We start from the raw sequence: 19,396 nt of genomic DNA, 5'->3' as shown, positions 1-19,396 counted from the left end.
CCCTTTTATATTGTACAGGATGTAACTGCATATATAGTGTTTTCCTAAATCTCTCATTTTCACTATGTTAACAGATCTGTGGGGCAGATAGGAAATCTGGGCTGAATTCGGCCTCTCCTCACCATTCATATGTTGAAGTCCTAACCCCCAGTGCCTCAGAATAAGACTGTATTTGGAGAAAGGGCCTTTAAAGAGGTAATTAAGCTCAAATGGAGTCCTGTGGATGGGCTCTTACCAATATGACTGGTGTCTAAAGAAGAGGAGATAAGGACATAGAGAGGAAAGAGGATGTGAGGACACAGTCAGAAGGCAGCCATCTGCAAGTCAGGAGAGAGGTCTCAGAAGAAATCAACCCTGCTGACACCTTGGGTTTTGACTTCTAGTCTCCAGAATGGTGAGTATATAAATATAAATTTCTGTTGTTTAAAACATCCAGTCTGTAGTACTTTGTTATGGCTGTCCTAGCAAACTAATACAGGAAGTGATACTGTTCATCATATTATGGATACACTGTTTTATTTTATTATTATTATTTTTTGAGATCGAATTCTCACCCAGGCTGGAATGCAGTGGTGTGATCTTGGCTCACTGCAACCTCTGCCTCCCTGGTTCAAGCGATTCTCCTGTCTCAGGCTCCCGAGTAGCTGGAATTACAGGCCTGCACCACCACGCCCGACAAATTTGTATTTTTAGTAGAGAAGGGTTTTATCATGTTGGCCAGGCTGATCTTGGACTTCTGACCTCAGTCTCCCAAAGTGCTGGGATTACAGACGAGAGCCACCATGCCCAGCTGGATACACTATTTTAAACACGAAACCACACAGCTCATTCAGTGCTCCTTAAGGATGAATTTCCCCAAATTACATTCAGGGTGATTTTGCCACATAAAGGAATACTTTCTGCTTCATGTCTCTTATTTTATATAGGTAAAAAAGTAATAGCAGAAGCAGTAAAGGAAGAGAATACTAAGAGATCTTTTGGGTGGGCAGAAGTGGTAACAAAGATAGTGAGAGGATTATGGGAAAAATCATTTTTATTGAGACCCTAAAGATAATTTTAAACCACCCACTTTCCTACCTATATCCTCCTTGTTCTACATGGATTTTGGCCAGAATTGTTGGTTACAGTATATCTAAAATAGCTAAGTACTTATTTTGTTATAAAGAGTGGTATTAAATTACTCTATTTGTAAAACTACAATTGTTCAGTTGGTTTGTAATTCTCGGGAGGTAAATGCCACACACCACACCCATCCAGAGTCAGTGAGTATGAACAGAGAGCGTGCATGGCTTAAGAAGGGTTTGCAAAATGCTAATGAAGAGAGAAAGTAGAAATGTTATTAACACTATTTAGTTGCACAACTCCACAGATCATTTAAAAATTAACAGCTTCGTTCCCTTTAAGTTCTTATGATTCGCTTCGTATATACTCCTTTGAGTGTCTTCTATATATGTGTTTATGCACTCTCTGAGCCTCCATGTTCCTGAACTGAAATTGGGATAATAAATATACCTATATCAAGCATAGGGATTAAATAAAATAACTAGCACAATGTCTAGCAATTAGTACTCAATAAACAAAAGCTGTAATTATAATAGTTATCACTGGGTTCTTGATAATAGTTTAAACTTAATAGATTGTCACTATTGCTGCCTCTTTTTTGCACCTTGCAGATTTACTAGTCTTTTCCGAGATTAGAATGTGAGACTTGCCAGGATATTGTTTCCTATATTTAGCCTTTATGTCTTGTATAATGAATAAATAAACGTGCCTATCTTCAGTATCACCCACTTCATTCCTCTCCACTTGCATGTATTATGTATGATTTACTTGGAGAAGAGATGACGGGAGAAAGGCCCCTGAAAAAAAAAAAATATCAGTGTAAGGCAGAATCTCAAAAGTCACAAAATCCAGTTCCCAAAACATCCCTTTATTTGGTCAAGGTGGTGCCAGGATTGATTAGGACGTATTTTTTATTTAACACCAAAATGAACACAATCCAGATGTCCTTCAACAAAAGAGGGGGGCAGGGGCAGGGAAGACTATGGTATATTTATTTGATAGATCACTATACTACAATAAAAATGAATCAGCTATGACACACTCTACAGCATGGATAAATATCAAAAAAACATGCCGAGTGAAAAAGCCAGGCACAAGAGTACGTACTAAATAGCTGCATTTATATGAAGTTCTGGAACAAACAAAATGAACCTATGGTGACAGACATTAGAACAGGGTGGATTGGCTGGAAAGGGACATTGAAAATTTTTTCTAGGGTGGTAGAAATGTTCTATATCCTGATGAAGTGTTGGTTACTTGGATGTATGCACTTGTCAAAACTTAACTGTACATTTCACTATAGGTAAATTATACCTTAGTAAAACAAACAAACAAACAAAAAAAGCCAATATCTTGGTGAAAAAGACATGGTAAAGTAAGAAGACTTAGCAGGTTTAATTTATGAGATGCATGTATTGTGAAGTGGGTACCCATAGGAACAGTTAGTCACTTTAGTTAGCCTGGCCACAATTGTTACTGATTCCTGATGTTTTATTTTTGTGTAGGCCAAAGCGTTGCTGAATTCTCTGTTCCTTACTTCTTCCTCATTTACTTCCATTTACTATGCAGAAATCATCGTGGAAACCACATGGGGACCTCTGTCCAAATCTAACTGGGTTGGCCAGGGTATGTTGTTAACATTTCTGATTTGTTTTCTTCATCTGGTCAAAAGAGAGAGTTGTAACACAAGGACTCTTAGATTCCTCTGGTGTCTAACATTCTTCTTCTTAAGTGGATTCTCAGGACTTTGACTTTGGCCTCTGATTAACAGCATGCTTAGTCAATAAAATCTGAAAGAATAAATTATATTTACATGGCAAATATATTTTATATTTACATGCCAGTTACTTAAATAAAACTAACACAAGGAGGCTGGGCGCGGCGGCCCATGCCTGTAATCCCAGTACTTTGGGAAGCTGAGGTAGGCAGATCACTGGAGGTCAGGAGTTTGAGACCAGCCTGGCAAACATGGTGAAACTCTGTCTCTACTGAAAAAACAAAAAAAAAATTAGCTGGGCATGGTGGCACATGCCTGTAATCCCAGCTTCTTGGGAGGCTGAGGCAGGAGAATCGCTTGAACCCAGGAGGTGGAGGTTTCAGTGAACTGAGCTCACGCCACTGCATTCTACCCTGGGCAAGAAAGCAAGACTCTGTCTTGAAAAAGAATGAAAAAAACAAACAAAAAAAAAACTAACACAAGGTTGTTAGCTCTTGGTTTAGGTAACTGTGCTTGGCCCTTTGCCTAATAGTGAAGTCTTATTTCTAAAACTCACTAAGAATGAAGTTTTACAAAGAAAGGACATTGAAAGGTTACCTACTTCTTCTTTTAGGCAAGAACATACTTATTGCAAAGCAGATATTTCAAAGCCAATATTTTATTCTGCTTTTTAAAAGAGTAATACAGTTTTCATAGAAAATTTGAAAATGCAGGAAACTATAAAGGAGCAAACGATCACCTTTTTATTCTTACCACTCAGAAGTAATCATTTATAATATTTGTGTGTATATTCTTCTAGTCTTATGTATTTCTAAACTTTATAAATATTCCTATTTATAATATTCACATATTTATAAATATATGAGGAAAAAGTTATCATTAACATTTTCCATGTTGTTCTCCCACAAATTTTTTTTTAATATTCTTTAAGTTCTAGGGCACATGTGCACAACGTGAAGGCTTGTTACATAGGTATACATGTGCCGTGTTTGTTTGCTGTACTCATTAACTCATCATTTACATTAGGTATTTCTCCTAATGCTATCCTTCCCCCAGCCCCCACCCCCAACAGGCCCCAGTGTGTGATGTTCCCTGCCCTGTGTCCATGTGTTCTCATTGTTCACCTCCCACCTGTGAGTGAGAACGTGCAGTGTTTGGTTTTCTCTCCTTGTAACAGTTCGCTTAGAATGATGATTTCTAGCTTCATCCATGTCCCTGCAAAGGACATGAACTCATCCTTTTTCATGGCTGCATAGTATTCCATGGTGTATATGTGCCACATTTTCTTAATCCAGTCTATCATTGATGGACATTTGGGTTGGTTCCAAGTCTTTGCTATGGTGAATAGTGCCACAAATAAACATACTGTGTGGTGTGTCTTTATAGTAGCATGATTTATAATCCTTTGGGTATATACCCAGTAATGGGACTGTTGGGTCAAATGGTATTTCTAGTTCTAGATCCTTGAGGAATCGCCACACTGTCTTCCACAATGGTTGAACTAATTTACACTCCCACCAACAGTGTAAAAGCATTCCTATTTCTCCACATCCTCTCCAGCACCTGTTGTTTCCTGACTTTTTAATGATTGCCATTCTAACTGGCATGAGATGGTATCTCATTGTGGTTTTTATTTGCATTTCTCTGATGACTAGTGATGACGAACATTTTTTCACATGTCTGTTGGCTGCATAAATGTCTTCTTTTGAGAAGTGTCTGTTCATATCCTTTGCCCACTTTTTGATGGGGTTGTTTTTTTCTTGTAAATTTGAGTTCTTTGTAGATTCTGGATATTAGCCCTTTGTCAGATGGGTAGATTGCAAAAATTTTCTCCCATTCTGTAGGTTGCCTGTTCACTCTGATGATAGTTCCTTTTGCTGTCCAGAAGGTTTTCAGTTTAATTAGATCCCATTTATCTATTTTGGCTTTTGTTGCCATCGCTTTTGGTGTTTTAGTCATGAAGTCTTTGCCCATGCCTATGTCCTGAATGGTTTTATTTTTTTTAGACAGAGTCTCACTCTGTCACCCAGGCTGGAGTACAGTGGTGCGATCTTGGCTCACTGCAACCTCCGCCTCCCATGTTCAAGTGATTCTCCTGCCTCAGCCTCCCAAGTAGCTGGGATTACAGGCACATGCCACCTCGCCCGGCTAATTTTTGTTATTTTTAGTAGAGACGGGGTTTCACCATGTTAGCTAGGTTGGTCTGGAACTCCTGACCTCGTGATCCGCCTGCCTTGGCCTCCCAAAGTGCTGGGATTACCGGCATAAGCCACTGTGCCCAGCTCATTTGTTTTTAAATTTATTATTATTATTATTATTATTATTATTATTATTATTATTATTTTATGAGATAGAGTCTTTCTGTGTCGCCCAGGCTGGAGTGCAGTGGTGCAATCTTGGCTCACTGCAACCTCCACCTCCCAGGTTCAACAGATTCTCATGCCTCAGCCTCCCAAGTAACTGGGATTATAGGCATGTGCCACCACACCTGGGTAATTTTTGTTGTTGTTGTTGTTGTATTTTTAGTAGAGACAGGGTTTTGCCATGTTAGCCAGGCTGGTCTTGAACTCCTGGCCTCAAGTGATCCTCTTGCCTCCCACAAATCATTTTTAATTACTATATTCTAGCACAGGGATCAGCAGTTTTTGCCTGAAAAGGACCAAATAGTAAATATTTCAGATTTTGTGTGCCATATGGTCTCTGTCACAACTGTGTAACTCTGCTTGCCGTGGGAGTAGGAAAGCAGCCATTGACAATAAGTAAATAAATGGGCATGGCTATATCCAATAAAATTTGCTTTATGGAAAAAGGCAGCAGCTGTGCTTAGCCTGCAGGCTTTTATTTCCTCACACTTAAATTCAAAAAAAGCTAGTCCATTGTTTAAAAATATTTCAAAGTTTAACCAATAGCTAGTTGTTGACCCTCCTTAAAGGTTTTTTGCTATTATAAACCATACTGGGATATATATATCTTTGATTATTTCAGTAGGATAAATACCACAAAGAACTGGTACATTTCTAAGGCTATTGATAAAGTGTACACATGCACACACACATGTGCATGCACACACACACACACACAACTTTTGCCTTTATACCTCTTGGAGTTATTTGCATTAAAAATGTGATATATCCCTTTGGATTTCTTATGTTTACATAATTTCCCTCCTCTTCCCCCATAAATGGTGTCACACTCTGCTTTTGGTTAATTAATCTGCTCTTTTAACCTACCAGTGTATTTTGAGAATCTCTCCATGCCAATGAGAATCCATCAGCCTCATCCTTTTTAATAGCTGTCTGATAATTTCACTGAATAGATTCTTCATCAATAGATTTTTACTGGAGTACACTAATTGTCATCAACTATTTTCAGCACTGGGGATACTATCTAAGCAAAACAAAGTGCTTGCCCTTAGAAGAGGTTTTCCGCTGGGGAAGACAAAAGATGGACAGGCCAGGCATGGTGGCTCAAGCCTGTAATCCCAGCACTTTTGGAAGCTGAGGCGGGTGGATTGCTCAAGCCCAGGAGTTTGAGACCAGCCTGCACAACATAGTAAAACCCCATCTCTACAAAAGATAGAAAGAGATGGACAAATGTATAATGTCAGTTGGTGATAAGTACTATGGAGGAAATAAGGCACATGAAGAGGATGGTAGGTATTCTGTGTGTGTGTGTGTGTGTGTGTGTGTGTGTGTGTGTGTGTGTGTAGGGGAGTGGTTTATTTAATCAGGTTGTTCAGGGAAGGCCTCTTTTAAATAGACAGCTGATCACCTGATGGAAGGCATTTACATACCTGGGGAAAGAGCATTCCAGACAGAGGAAATGGTAAGTGTAAAGGCCCTGAGGCTGAGGTGTGCTAGGAGTTTTCCAGGAACAAGGAGGCCACCTGGCTAGAGTGGAAAGAGCAAGGGGAAGGTGGTAAGAGTTGGAATCAGAGAGGTACTAATGTAGGGCGTTTTAGAGATGTTGATCTTTACTCTCAGTAACATGGTGCATCACTGAAGAGTTTTTGAGAAGGGATGCCATCATTTGGCTTGTATTTTAACAGAATCACTTTCGCTGGCTGTAAAGGGACAAAGGTCAAACCAAGGAGCCCATTAAGAAATCGATTTAAGTATGTCACAACTTATTACTCAAGCCTCTCCTAGTAAACATCTAAGTTATTTTCGGTTTCTTTCAATTAAAAATATGCTGAAATATTGGGAGTTTTTTGGTTTTTTTTATTGTGGTAAAAATATGTGTAACATTTACCATTTTAGCCATTTTTAAGTGTACAGTTCAGTGGCATTAAGTACATTCACAGTGTTGTGTAACTATCACTACTATTTCTAGAAGTGTTTCATTATTCCAAATAGAAACCCTGTACCTAATAAGCAACAACTTGTCATTCTCCCTTTCCTTTAGTCACAAGCTCTATTCCGTTTGTCTTTATGAATTTGCCTATTCTAGGTACCTCTTTTAAGGTGAATCATATATTTGTCCTTTTGTATCTGGCTTATTTAACTTAGAATAACATTTTCAAAGTTTACTCATGTTTGTAGCATGTGTCAGAATTCCATTCCTTTTAATAGCTGGATAATACTCCATTGTTGCATATATCACATTGTTTATCCTTTCATCTGTTGAAAGACACACAGATTGTTTCCACCTTTGGGCTACTGTGAATAATACTGTGAACACTGGTGTGCAAGTATCTGTTTGAGTCCTTGATTTCAATTTATTTGGCTACATACAGAGGAGTAAAATTGCTGGATTATATGGTAATTCTTTTGGGGACCCAACATGCTATTCTCCACAGAAGCTGCACTATTTTACATTCCCACCAGCAACAATAAGGGTTGCAATTTCTTTTATTATTTTTTAATGGGTTCTGTAAATGGCGAATGCAATATCTTTATATCCTCACCAACACTTGTCATTTTCTGTTTGTCTTTTCCGTAATAGCCATCCTAATGGTAGTAAAGTGTATCTCATTGTGGTTTTTGACTTGTATTTTTCTAATGACTAATGATGCTGAGCATCTTCTCATGTGCTTTCTGGACATTTACATATATTCTTTGGAGAAATGTCTATTCAAATCCTTTGCCCATTTTTGAAAGCGGTTGTTTGGTTGTTGCTGAGTTGTAGGATCATTTTAGATATTCTGAATATGAATCCTTTATCATAGGGGTCCCCAACCCCCAGGCTGCAGACTAGTACCAGTCCGTGGCCTGTTAGGAGCTGGGCTGTATAGTAGGAGGTGAGTGGCCTGTGAGCATGCATGACTGCCTGAGTTCCACCTCCTTTCAGATGAGTGGTGGCATTAGATTCTCATAGGAGTGCTGACCCTATTGTGAACTGTGCATGCGAAGGGTCTAGGTTGCATGCTTCTTATGAGAATCTAACTATTACCTGATGATCTGAGTTGGAACAGTTTCATCCTGAAATCATCTCCCTCCTCCCTGCTGGTCCGTGGAAAAATTGTCTTTCACGAAACTAGTCCCTAGTGCCAAAAGGTTGGAGACGGCTGCTTTATCAGATATAGGATTTGCAGCTATTTTCTGTCATTCTGTGGATTGTCTTTTTGCTCCCTTCATATTGTAATTTGATGCAATAAAGTAAATTTTGATAAATTTCAGTTTATCTGTTTTTTATTGCCTATTCTTCTGAGGTTATACTTAATAAGTACACAGTCCAAGGTCATAAAGAGCTTCATCTATTTCTTCTAAGAGTTTCATAGTTTTAGCTCTTAAATTTAGGTCTTTGATCCATTTTTTGCATTAATTTGTGTATGGGGTATCAAGTAAGAGTCTAACTTCATTCTTTTGTATGTGGATTTCCAATTTTCACAGAGCTGTTTGTTAAAAACATTATCCTGCCCAGGCATGGTGGCTCACACCTGTAATCCCAGCACTTTGGGAGGCCAAAGCAGGCAGATCACTTGAGGCCAGGAGTTCAAGACCAGCCTGGCCAACATAGCGAAATCTTATCTCTACTAAAAATACACAAATTAGCTGGGTGTGGTGGCATGCACCTGTAGTCCCAGCTACTTGGGAGGCTGAGGCACAAGAATTGCCTGAACCCAGGAGGCAGAGGTAACAGTGAGCTGAGATTGTGCCACTGTGCTCCAGCCTGGGTGACAGAGTGAGACTGTGTCTCAAAACAAACAAACAGACAACAACAACAACAACAACAACAACAGCAATCCCTCCCACCTGCCCCAATCCTTTCTCCATCTAATGGTCTTAGCACCTTTATTGAAAATCAACTGACTATATATGTGAGAGTTTATTTCAGGGGTCTCTATTCTATCCCATTAGTCTATATGTCTGTCCTTGTGCCAGTACCACACTGTTTTCACTACTGTACATTTGTAGTAAGTTTTGAAATAAGGAAATATGAGTTCTCCAACCATTCCTTTTTCAATACTTTTGGCTATTCTGAAAAATTTGGCTATCCTGACAAACAATTTGGCTATTTTAGTCCCTTGAGATTTCGTATGAATTTTTGGACACGTTTTTCTGTATCTATAGAAAACACCATTGATATTTTCATAGAGATTGCATTGAATCTGTAGATTGCTTTGGGTAATATTGTCATCTTTACAATATCAAGTATTCTAATCCATGAACATGGGATGTCTTCCCATCTATTTAGATCTTTAATTTCTTTCAGCAATGTTTTGTACTTTCAGCATACAAATCTTTTGCCTCCTTGGTTAAACTGATTCCAAAGTACTTTATTCTTTTGATGCTATTATAAATGAAATTACTTTCTTAATTTTTTTCAGATTGTTCATTGTTAGTGCATACAAACAACTGATTGTGTGTTTTTGTCTGCAAATTTGCTGAATTCATTCATTAAACAGTTTAAAATTTATTTTTTTATTTTAAATTTTCATTCAGACTCATGATTTGAAATCTAAACAAGTTTTCTGTTGAATATTTATTTTTTAACATATAAGATCATGTCATATGGAAATGGTTAATTTTACTTGTTCCTTTCCAATTTTAATGCCTCTTATTTCTTTTTCTTGCTTAATTGCTCTGGCAAGAACTTCCAGTATTATGTTGAATGGAAGTGGAGAACTGGGCATTCTTCACTTGTTCCTGATCATTCTTGACATTTCCTTTTTAGGGGAAAAGGTTTTAGTCACCATTGAGCGTGATGTTAACTGGCTTTTTCATGATAACTTCCTTATGTTGCGGTAACTTCCTTTTATTCCTAGTTTTAGTTTTATCATGAAAGAATGTTGAATTTTGTAAAATGCTTTTTCTGCATCAATTGAAATGATCATGTCCTTTTCACCCTTCATTCTGTTAATGTAATGTATTATGTTGATTAATTTTCATGTTAAACCATCCTTGCATTTCAGGAATAAATCCTATTTGGTCTTGTTATATATCCCTTTTAATATGCTGCTGAATTCAGCTGACTAGTAGTTTGTTGAAGATTTTTGTGCCAATGTTTATAAGGGATATGTCTTTTTTTTTTTTTTTTGGTAGTGTTTTTGTCTGGCTTTGGTGTTGGTGATAACTCTGGCTTCATAGACTAAATTAGGAAGTGTTCTTTCCTCTTTCTGGAAACGTCTGAGAAGGATTGGTTTTAATTCTTTATTTTTTGAGACAGGATCTTGCTATGTTGCCCAGGCTGGAGTTCAGTGGTGTGATCACAGCTCATTGCAGCCTTAACCTCCCAGGTTCAAGCAGTCCTCCTACTTTGTGCCCAAGTAGCCAGGACCACAGGCATGTGTCACCATGCCCAGGTTTTTTGTTTTTTTGTGTGTTTTTTTTTTTTCATAAAGATGGGGTTTTGTTATGTTGTCCAGACTAGTTTCAAACTCCTGGGCTCAAGTGATCCATCCACCTTATCCTCCCAAAGAGCTGGGATTACAGGCGTGAGCCACCATGTCTGGCTACTTTTTCCTTAAATGCTTAGTAGAATTCACCAACAAAGCCATGGTTCAGGGTTTTCTTTGTTGGAAAGTTTCTGATTACTCATTCTACCTTCCTGCTAATTAGAGGTCTGTTCAGATTTTCTATTGCTTCATGATTCAATACTGGTAGGTTTTGTGTACATTTGTTCATTGTACTCTTATAATCCTATTTCTGTATAATCAGTAGTAATATCTCCACTTTCATTTATGATTTTAGTAATTTGAGCCTTCTTCTTAGGCAGTCTAGCTAAAGGTTTGTCAATTCTGTTGCTCTTTTCAAAGAACCAGTTTTTCATTTCATTGATTTTCTATTATTTTCTATTCTCTATTTATCTCTGCTCCAGTCTTTATTATTTCCTTCCTCCTGCTAACTTTGAATTTTATTTGGTCTTCTTTTTCAAGTCCCTTAAGATCTAAAGTTACATTATTGATTTCTTCTTTTCTAAAACATATGCATTTACAGCTATACATTTCATTCAGTGCTGTTTTTGCTGCTATTTTTGCTGCATCCCATAGTTTTGGTATGCTGTATTTTCGTTATTCGTCTCAAGATATTTTCAAATTCCCCTTGTACTTTCTTCTTTGATCCACTGGTTAAGTGCGTTGGTTAATTCCTACATATTTGCAATTTTTTTCAGTTTGGGCAATTTCATTTTATATAGCTCCAGGAGAAGTCTTGTCACCACTTCTTTTGTAAAGCCTGCTATACAAAACAACATTGAACAATTATTTGTTTTTGAACTGAACTCTGATATAATTTAATCTCAAAATGCTCTTGAGAACAGCCCAAACTCTGATATTCTCTCCAATATTTAGGCAGGTTATTAAAAAATCAACTCACTAGTTACTGGTGAAATACAGTAACTTTGTTGGTAGTACAGGATGGTACTAAACACATTGTGTCGCTGTGCTGGATCAGCTGTAGTTATTAGGTTGATTGCAAAAGTAATCGTGTTTTTTGAAATTAAAAGCAATGGCAAAAATCGCAATTACTTTTGCACCAACCTAATACTTGGGACTGGGATAACAACACTTTTAATCCCATGGTCAAGGGCACCATAGACTAGTGAATGAAATCTTCTCTATTAGAAAAAAGACATTTCCACACTAGCAATTCATCTTTCACTTTTCTGGAAGTTTCTGGAGAGATTATGGCCAAACAATTCATGTATCTGATTAGTGTGCACAAATGTGGGAAAGACAGGCAGAGCGGGGGCTTTGGAAACATAATCTTAACACATATGACATTAAAACTCATTAACAGCGAGTTTGCTTTATTCTAACAAATTTGTGGGCTCAGACACTTGAGGATTCTTGAGGATTCTTTTGCCTTCAAGTCATTTTGCACTAGGAGTCAACTTTTCTCCCCTTTGAAATGTAGTGAATTGTAATTTTAAGAAAAATCTGTAGCATGTGACAAAGAACCTGGCCCAAGGACAGTTTGCTTCTGAAACTAATTTCCTAACAAAACCCTAACAAACGGTGATGGTGACCATAGTAATTATGACAGGGAGGCAGCAAGCTGTAGCCCACAAAAACAAAACTCAAGTTCTAGCTCTAACATTTATGAACCCTTTCATGTCATAAAATGAGGTCACCTTCTCTTGCCTTGCTTACTTCACAGGGTTTTGTGAAGATTAAAGAATGTATGTCAAGCGTTAACTGTAAAATGCTGTTTGATTACAGGTGCCACATATGGATTAAATGTGCATTTTATATATATATCTATATACACACACATAGTAATACATAATCCATTACTATCCTAACTTATATTAGTAATACAGTATTACGCTTCTGATATTCTTATGTATTAGAAGAAAATAAAATTTACATGTCAGTTTCTGAAGCATCTATGACTTTACTTACAAGCCCACAAGTTAGCCTGGTTCCTGTTTCATTGGACGCTGGAAGAAGACACAAGACTCCTGAGTCAGAGACAAAGGACTTCACTATGCATAGCATAGCAGTAGCCAAAGTGTCAGCATGGTCCCTTTGGCTCCCTTGTCTCTCAAATCCCATGGGGATGACTTAGAGAGGTCAAGACAGATGTTACATATGTAGTGGGTTTGCACCTCAACTGAGGACCACTGAGCTTGGCGTTTTTACTGCTTTACCATAAACAGAAAAAAAGACTTATTTAGGGTGATATGCTACCTCATTACTTAACATTGCTTACTGCAAATACAATCCTGAGAAATGGCCTGGGTAACAGGAGTTAGGGCCTTGCACTCAGCATGCCCAGCCAAAAATGTGCTGGATGGGTGCTCAGAGACCATGGCACATCACCTCTCCCAACCTTTGGATGAGATAAAATTTGGTGTCTATTTTGCAATTTTGCTAAAATATTAAATAGAAAATAATGGTAAAATTCAGTGACAATGCATCCAGAAAAGCAATTCACTTCTACTTCTGAAACATCTAGCTGGCTTTGAAGGCCCTGACCAACATTTCTTAAAACTTACAAACATTTCCTAAGACTTGCATATATTTTATGCAATTGAATTTATTATGATGTGACAGGAGTTATGGACGAGTCTTAGAGTGCAGACATTCCCACTTTGATGTCAGGAATTTTATGTATCAGCAGCTCTAGTGCATGGCACACAGAATCACTCAGATGGTTTGTGAACATAGTCTAGTTTCCTGTCTTCCTATGTCTCAGCAGGAGATTCAAAATATCAGAGAAAATGAACATTATTAAAAGTTGTGGCGACCTCTTAATAGCATGATCATCTGGAGAGACTGAAGGCATTGCACAGGGTCAAGACTGTAATGACCTGCAATCAAAAAACCTTACAGACTTGAAGCTGAGTCCGTCGTTAAGTAGGCATATGGATCATATAGATACTTTGCTACCTTTAAATGTGGTGGGGATGGGATGGGGGTTGAAGTAAGTGAATTTAAATTCACTTTCTAGTGAGACTAGCATCTAATCCTGGTGGCAAAACTTGTTTGGACACACCACTACACTCTGATTCTAAAATCAACAGCTGTGAGGTAGAGATCTCAAACCAAGCATGAATGATCACCATTCTTTTTTGTTTCAAAGTGGTTTTATTACTTATGAAACTTGCCCATGATTAGTGTGATTGAAAATGCCACTTTAACTGCAGTTGTAAAGTTCCTATTGATTCCTTACTGGAGTAAGAGACAGAGTACTACTTTAAAAGACTTCACTATCCTCAGCACTTTCAAAAATGCCCAGAGTTTTATTCTCTCATAGGAGGCACACTCAAGAGCTTTTGTATGAAGAAAACAAATGGAACCCAGAATGAATTAGCCCCTTAGTAAAAGGGGCTAATCGTGTTAGTCCCTTGCACGATGAACAAGAGTTCACATTAGTTTCTTGCACACTGCATTCTAGATAAGGGCAGCCTTTGAAGCTATATGGCCAGCAAAATCAGCATGCCAGTGTTTCCACAGGATAATCAGAACATCACTATGATGAGCTTCTCATCCAAGGTCTGAGTGGAGGTGGCAGAAAAACTATTCTGATCTACGCTCTATCATTTCTAGACAATCCAAGGATAAAGCATGGACTATCTCCTGTAACTTATGCTTTGAACCTTATTATCTTATCCTATTCACTTCACCCCACTGAATTGCTTTTACAAAATTTATCTTGGAGGAGGGACATTTGTCATCAGCAGCTTCAAAACCAACTTTCTGCACCTTGCCGTTGCAATGTCTAGCAAACTCCAGTTGAGGACATTACCTTAGGCTTCTGTCTTGTGAAGGCATAAAGGAGACATAGTGACAGAAAGGGGTCTGCTTTTCATGAGTGACTTTGTCCTCTTGTGAACAGTGAAAATCAGAATCATGGAATGTGTGATTTTCTTCTCCATGAATGACCTTGTATTGTTCTGAATTATTTTTCACCTTAAATCCATTAATTGAAAGTTATTACTTTATTTTAAAAAGTCTTTGAAGAAAATATCCCTCTTGTGGTTTTAACAAGTACTCTAAAACTAGAACTCTTTTAAAAATGACACATTTTGTAAATGGAAAGAAACAGTAATAATTTTGAAAAGACTGTTGATGTCATTGTGGTTTATTAGGTAAATACAAAGTATAGGCTCTTGCATTTTAAAAAAGCAAACCAAAGAGATTAGAAACCAAGTAGACATATCCTCTTTAGAAGAGAAACATAAATCAGTTTCAACAATTAGGCACTTAAAAATGTAAATGTAAGACAACACTTTAGAAGTATAAACTATAGTTACACTCCTGAATTCCTCCTGAAATGTTTACAAACACAAAATCACAAGCATGGAAAACAAATTTCCTCTTTATCGAAAAAGGAACCTGAATTTGAATCCAATGTGATAAACCAATGATTAAGGTACTGGTGGGTAGGAGAAAAGAGCTTCTGAAATTTACATACTGGATTAAAATGTAAGCATTTCATAAAACTATCACAATAGCATACAGTAGATATCATAATGAAAAATATGTGTCAGGAAAATAATGAATTCTAGACTTAAAATTTTACTTTACAACAAGGCACTTAACACATTGAAACAGTACAGTAAATTTCCAAAAGAATGCAATTGGCTACCTCTGAAACCTTGTAATAATATTTCTTTTGTGAATATACGGTAACATAACCATACATTTTGCAGCATTAATCGTTGCATAGGAGGTAAATTAAATAATGAATTCCAACTTGGCAATTAGATTAGTTTTTGTTCATCATTTCCTCTTTTTCTTTTAAAGGACAGTTTTAAATAATTCCACAGTAAAGCACTCTTCTCATTCATGATTTATTTAGAACATAGCATAGATTAATGAGTAAGAAAATAAATCAGAACTTATAAGGTGTGTATCTGTATAAAAACTTATCTTTGGGTACCATTGACATGATTTTGAGTGTTTGGGTGTTGAAGTCAAGAGCACTTCTTTACAGAAGAAATATTTTCAGCAACTGAGTCAAAGGAGTTAAATTATTGCAATACAAGGACATTAAAACAAATACTAAAATCTTTATATATATAAATAGAAAAGCCTTCAACACATGGCATATAACTTATAATATGCTTGATTTAAACATGTAAACTCATTAAGAAATTCCTTCTCACACTTCCTTACACTACAGAGGCTAGTGCATTAAGATTGGCTTAAAGTTTTAATCAGTTTTACAGTGCAGAACAAAAACAAAAAAGAATTAAGAAAGAAATGTTCAAACTATTTAAGGGGCAAGATATGAACTTTCAATGAAAAAAGAAACTGCATGAGTTCTGTCATTAAAAAAAACAAGACAACAAATTTGGTGTTTCAAAGTAAACAAAATGTAGGTCGTTATAAAGGGAGACACTAATGATTGTGATCATGAGAGGTAAAAATGTTCTACAAATTTTCTTTGATCAAATGCATAAAAGGTTGAATTACATGTGCCTATCATCTGAGCACATTTTACCTTTGGGAAAGGTTTAAAATGCTTTTAAAATAATTCCTTTCACATGATACTTTCAGATTATTGGCACACATAACAGAAAACAAATGCCTTTCAAAAACTTGAAAACAGGCTTTTAAAAGTGGTGTTTGCATTCCAAGTCATAAAGTATATTGCCACAAGGGGGCACTGGTAATACAGCAAAGAACCCTAATGCAATGTCATCCACAAACCAGAGTAGACTCAATGCTCACTCTCAAAACAGCCTTGCTTCCACAGCAAAACTTGTTTCCCAAGATGCCAGTAAGTTAAGTAACAAATTCACAATTAGTTCAAGTGGACTCAGGAAAGGATGCTTTATTTTCAGATCTAGTGGACGAGTTCAATGATAGGATCTGAGAGAACTTCATTTGAAATCATTTAGAAAAAAATGCGGCATACTCTATAGGAATTATATGTTATAGGTATTTCACAGACAACCTAAATTACAGGAAAAGCTTCAACAGGAGCACAGACTTTAAAAAAAAAAAAAAGGATAATAAGATATGTATCTTAACTGGCAAAGAATAGGTGCTCCAAACATTTATGATTTCAAAGGCAAGATCGTACTTGTTTTATATCCCAAAGTGGCACATTGGGTTGAAGGTCAAGTTTTCTTTCCTACATGTAAATGGGTTTTACTATTTGTTTTTTTTCCCATCCTGAAATTTTGATTCTCCCACCCTTATTTGCAAACCATGGACTTCCTCAACTGAATGACAGAGCTATACGACACGTGTGTGTAAAGACATGGCAGTGGCCACATTGGCATCACAGGTGTTTTTAAAGTTCTTTAAAAGGTGATGGGGTTTTTTTAAAATAAAAAAACTGGATTACTTGACTAAAATCCAAGGCTTACTGTTTCAGGGGTCTGTAGTAATTGGTGCACAATTTATTTATTTATTTATTAAGTTTAAACACTTTTTTTATATTCAAGAGACGAAAGGTGGGTTATCCAGACACAGCTGAATAAGGCTGTGAGGTGTATCAATTTGTTTTATTTGAATTAGAGGCTCAAGGAAAACACCAGTGTTAGGAGAGCAAAATCCAGGCTTCTGTGTCAGATGATTTTCTTTATAATCGGGCAACAGGAACTTAAAAATCAGTGTTTTCAAGCTGAACACCTTGTTCTTGCACAAGTGTTGCTATTTAATAAATGAATATAAGTGAACATTATATAGAATTATGTCTAAACTCATCAGGTAAACTAGGCATATGTTTATTATTGGTGTATTTAATAAGAAATACTGGAAAATTCAGTGTGCTTCAAAGCCTGCCAAGAATGTCTGGAGTTTTAATTCTTGTTTAAAATAACTGAATTAAAGAGTCTTGCTTCATGACATTAAATTCAACTACCTTTCCTTTAGTGATTGATTATTCTACGACACACAGAAAAAGCCATTCTGAAAACATACACAAGATTTTAGCACCGAAGGATGTTGACCCTTCTGAACGATTTGCATTGTGCTTTTCTCAAGCAATTTAAAGGTCAATTTTGTGCAGTCAAAGCTGACTAGTTTATAATGATAAATTTGGGAATGTTTTCCATTCTAAATGAAAGAAAAATTTTACCTTCAATATAAACATAACTGCCTCCTTCTACCCGCACTGGCCTCTCCACCCTCTGCCCTAGTGTTGATAACTTTGCAACCTTAAAACTTTTCTAAGGTTTCTAAAAGTCTTGCAAATTAACCTTCAAAAGTAGTTAAGAAATTAAGCCAAGAATTATCCAAAAGATCCAATAGCATTAAATAATGCACTAAATCTGATAACATTAAATCTGATCAGATTTTTTTAATCCATTTTTTTGGCATCACCTTAAAGAAATTTAGAAACAGTCATCCCCCTTCACTGTGTAGCTGTAACTAACACACTGATTCCGAGAGTATATTATAATGCAGCACCATGTTATTTTCACAGGGTAGAAGTAAAATTACTCAATTGTGGCATATGTCCTTAGGACTAGTTATGAGAAGCTGAGTCTCTTGCTAAAAGCAAGGGTACATTTTTAGCAAGGAACTTTCAGGTTCCATCTTGGTTTTTCCATAAAGTACAACATAAAAAGGAAGAAATCACCTTCAATGAAATTTGACCAAATATATTTCTGTGCTCCAATTAGGAGCCCTAAAATTGATCTCACACCAGGGCCTGGCCTGGAAGGGAAACAGGCTCATTCCCCAAGTGGCGTGAGCCTCAGTTGACACACATGTGTTTTCAGCCTATGCTAGAAGAGTTGACTGCCCTGGGACACCAGATCCAAATTTACAGGGCAGACAGCATCTAAGTGTGTACTCAAGGGCCACTCATTAGCAGAAACCACCTCATGTTTCCTCTGTATCTGTCATAGAGCTTTTAAAGTGAAACGTTTACACACGTAAAATCTGTGGGGTGTGTGTCAAATACTTTCATGTTTACTTGGATCAGCTTTCCTTTTTAAGATAAAATGATCTTTTAAAAACAAAACAAAACAAAAAATTAAAAGTGATACAGCGCGTTGGGTGGCAGCAGCAGTGTGCACTCCTGGACTCAACCCTAACTTTCCATGTGACAGGGTAGAAACAAAATTCACCCAAAGCTGACGCACAACCCATGGATCTTCCCCTTGCTAAACCTAATGCTAGAAACCACTCTCAACATTAGGCTGTTCTATTTACACAGTGGCTGTAGATGTCCAGATATTTTATTTAAAATATTAACACATTCTTCTGACCTTGGGAGGAAAAATATCCTGAAAAAATTTTGAAGTAGAGGGTTTTGGTGGAGAAAGAATAAAGAAAGGAGGAATATGTTCTTTGGCACCTCTTTAACAAGCTCATTAGTAAAGTCCCAGAGTGGGGGCTTGTCACCAATGAATGAAGAGCTGCAAGAGAATGTGTATCTTTCTCGGGATGAAGAAGAAAAGCAGTCAAAGGATAATACTTTGTTTATCTTTCTATTCATTTACACAAAATTTGGTCCATTTCTTCATTTACCAGTCAGTTCTCCTAAAATAAAAAACAAAACTATACCTTTGGTTACAGCGTTAACTCTTTTGGTGTAAGAGCTGATGCCTTTGTTTTGCTCCTCAGGTTGATTTCTCATTGTCTTCACCAATCTTCTGAACCCGTGAATACTTTTTGCATGATGATTTGAAGCAGCCAGGAGGCCAAGACAGCGGCCAGGAGAAGCAGCAAGGAATTGAGCCTTGTACATTTTTCTCAAAAAAATAAAAGATGGGGAACCACCATGCTCGAGATAAGAAATTAGTCTGTGAAGAAACCTTCAAGTT

The 19,396-nt window shown here is 37.0% G+C and overlaps 1 protein-coding gene and 1 long non-coding RNA gene across 7 annotated transcripts in view; one reads left to right on the top strand and one right to left on the bottom strand.

Moving 5' to 3' along the window:
- The window catches only part of LOC108515889 (uncharacterized), a 21,364-nt gene extending 2,075 nt beyond the window's left edge, over positions 1-19,289 (top strand). For both annotated transcript variants that reach the window (XR_001881665.1, XR_001881666.1), the window contains exons 2-3: positions 75-394; positions 19,197-19,289. This is a non-coding gene — a long non-coding RNA (uncharacterized LOC108515889). The remainder of the gene's footprint in view (positions 1-74; positions 395-19,196) is intronic.
- Positions 1,780-19,396, bottom strand: part of SGMS2 (sphingomyelin synthase 2) — a 113,441-nt gene continuing 95,824 nt past the window's right edge. For 4 of the 5 annotated variants that reach the window (XM_017853068.1, XM_017853067.1, XM_017853070.1 and 1 more), the window contains one exon: positions 14,716-19,396. In XM_017853068.1, the coding sequence (XP_017708557.1) occupies positions 19,193-19,396 (204 nt within the window). In that variant the 3' untranslated portion in view covers positions 14,716-19,192. Of the gene's footprint in view, positions 1,860-14,715 lie in introns of those variants that run through there. The other variant, XR_001881659.1, reaches the window with a different exon arrangement.

This window comes from Rhinopithecus bieti, unplaced genomic scaffold, assembly GCF_001698545.2.
Source record: "Rhinopithecus bieti isolate Rb0 unplaced genomic scaffold, ASM169854v2 scaffold_35322, whole genome shotgun sequence".
NCBI lineage: Eukaryota > Metazoa > Chordata > Mammalia > Primates > Cercopithecidae > Rhinopithecus > Rhinopithecus bieti.
The sequence above is the reverse complement of the archived record's forward strand: the minus strand, read 5'-3'. Positions and strand labels throughout refer to the sequence as shown.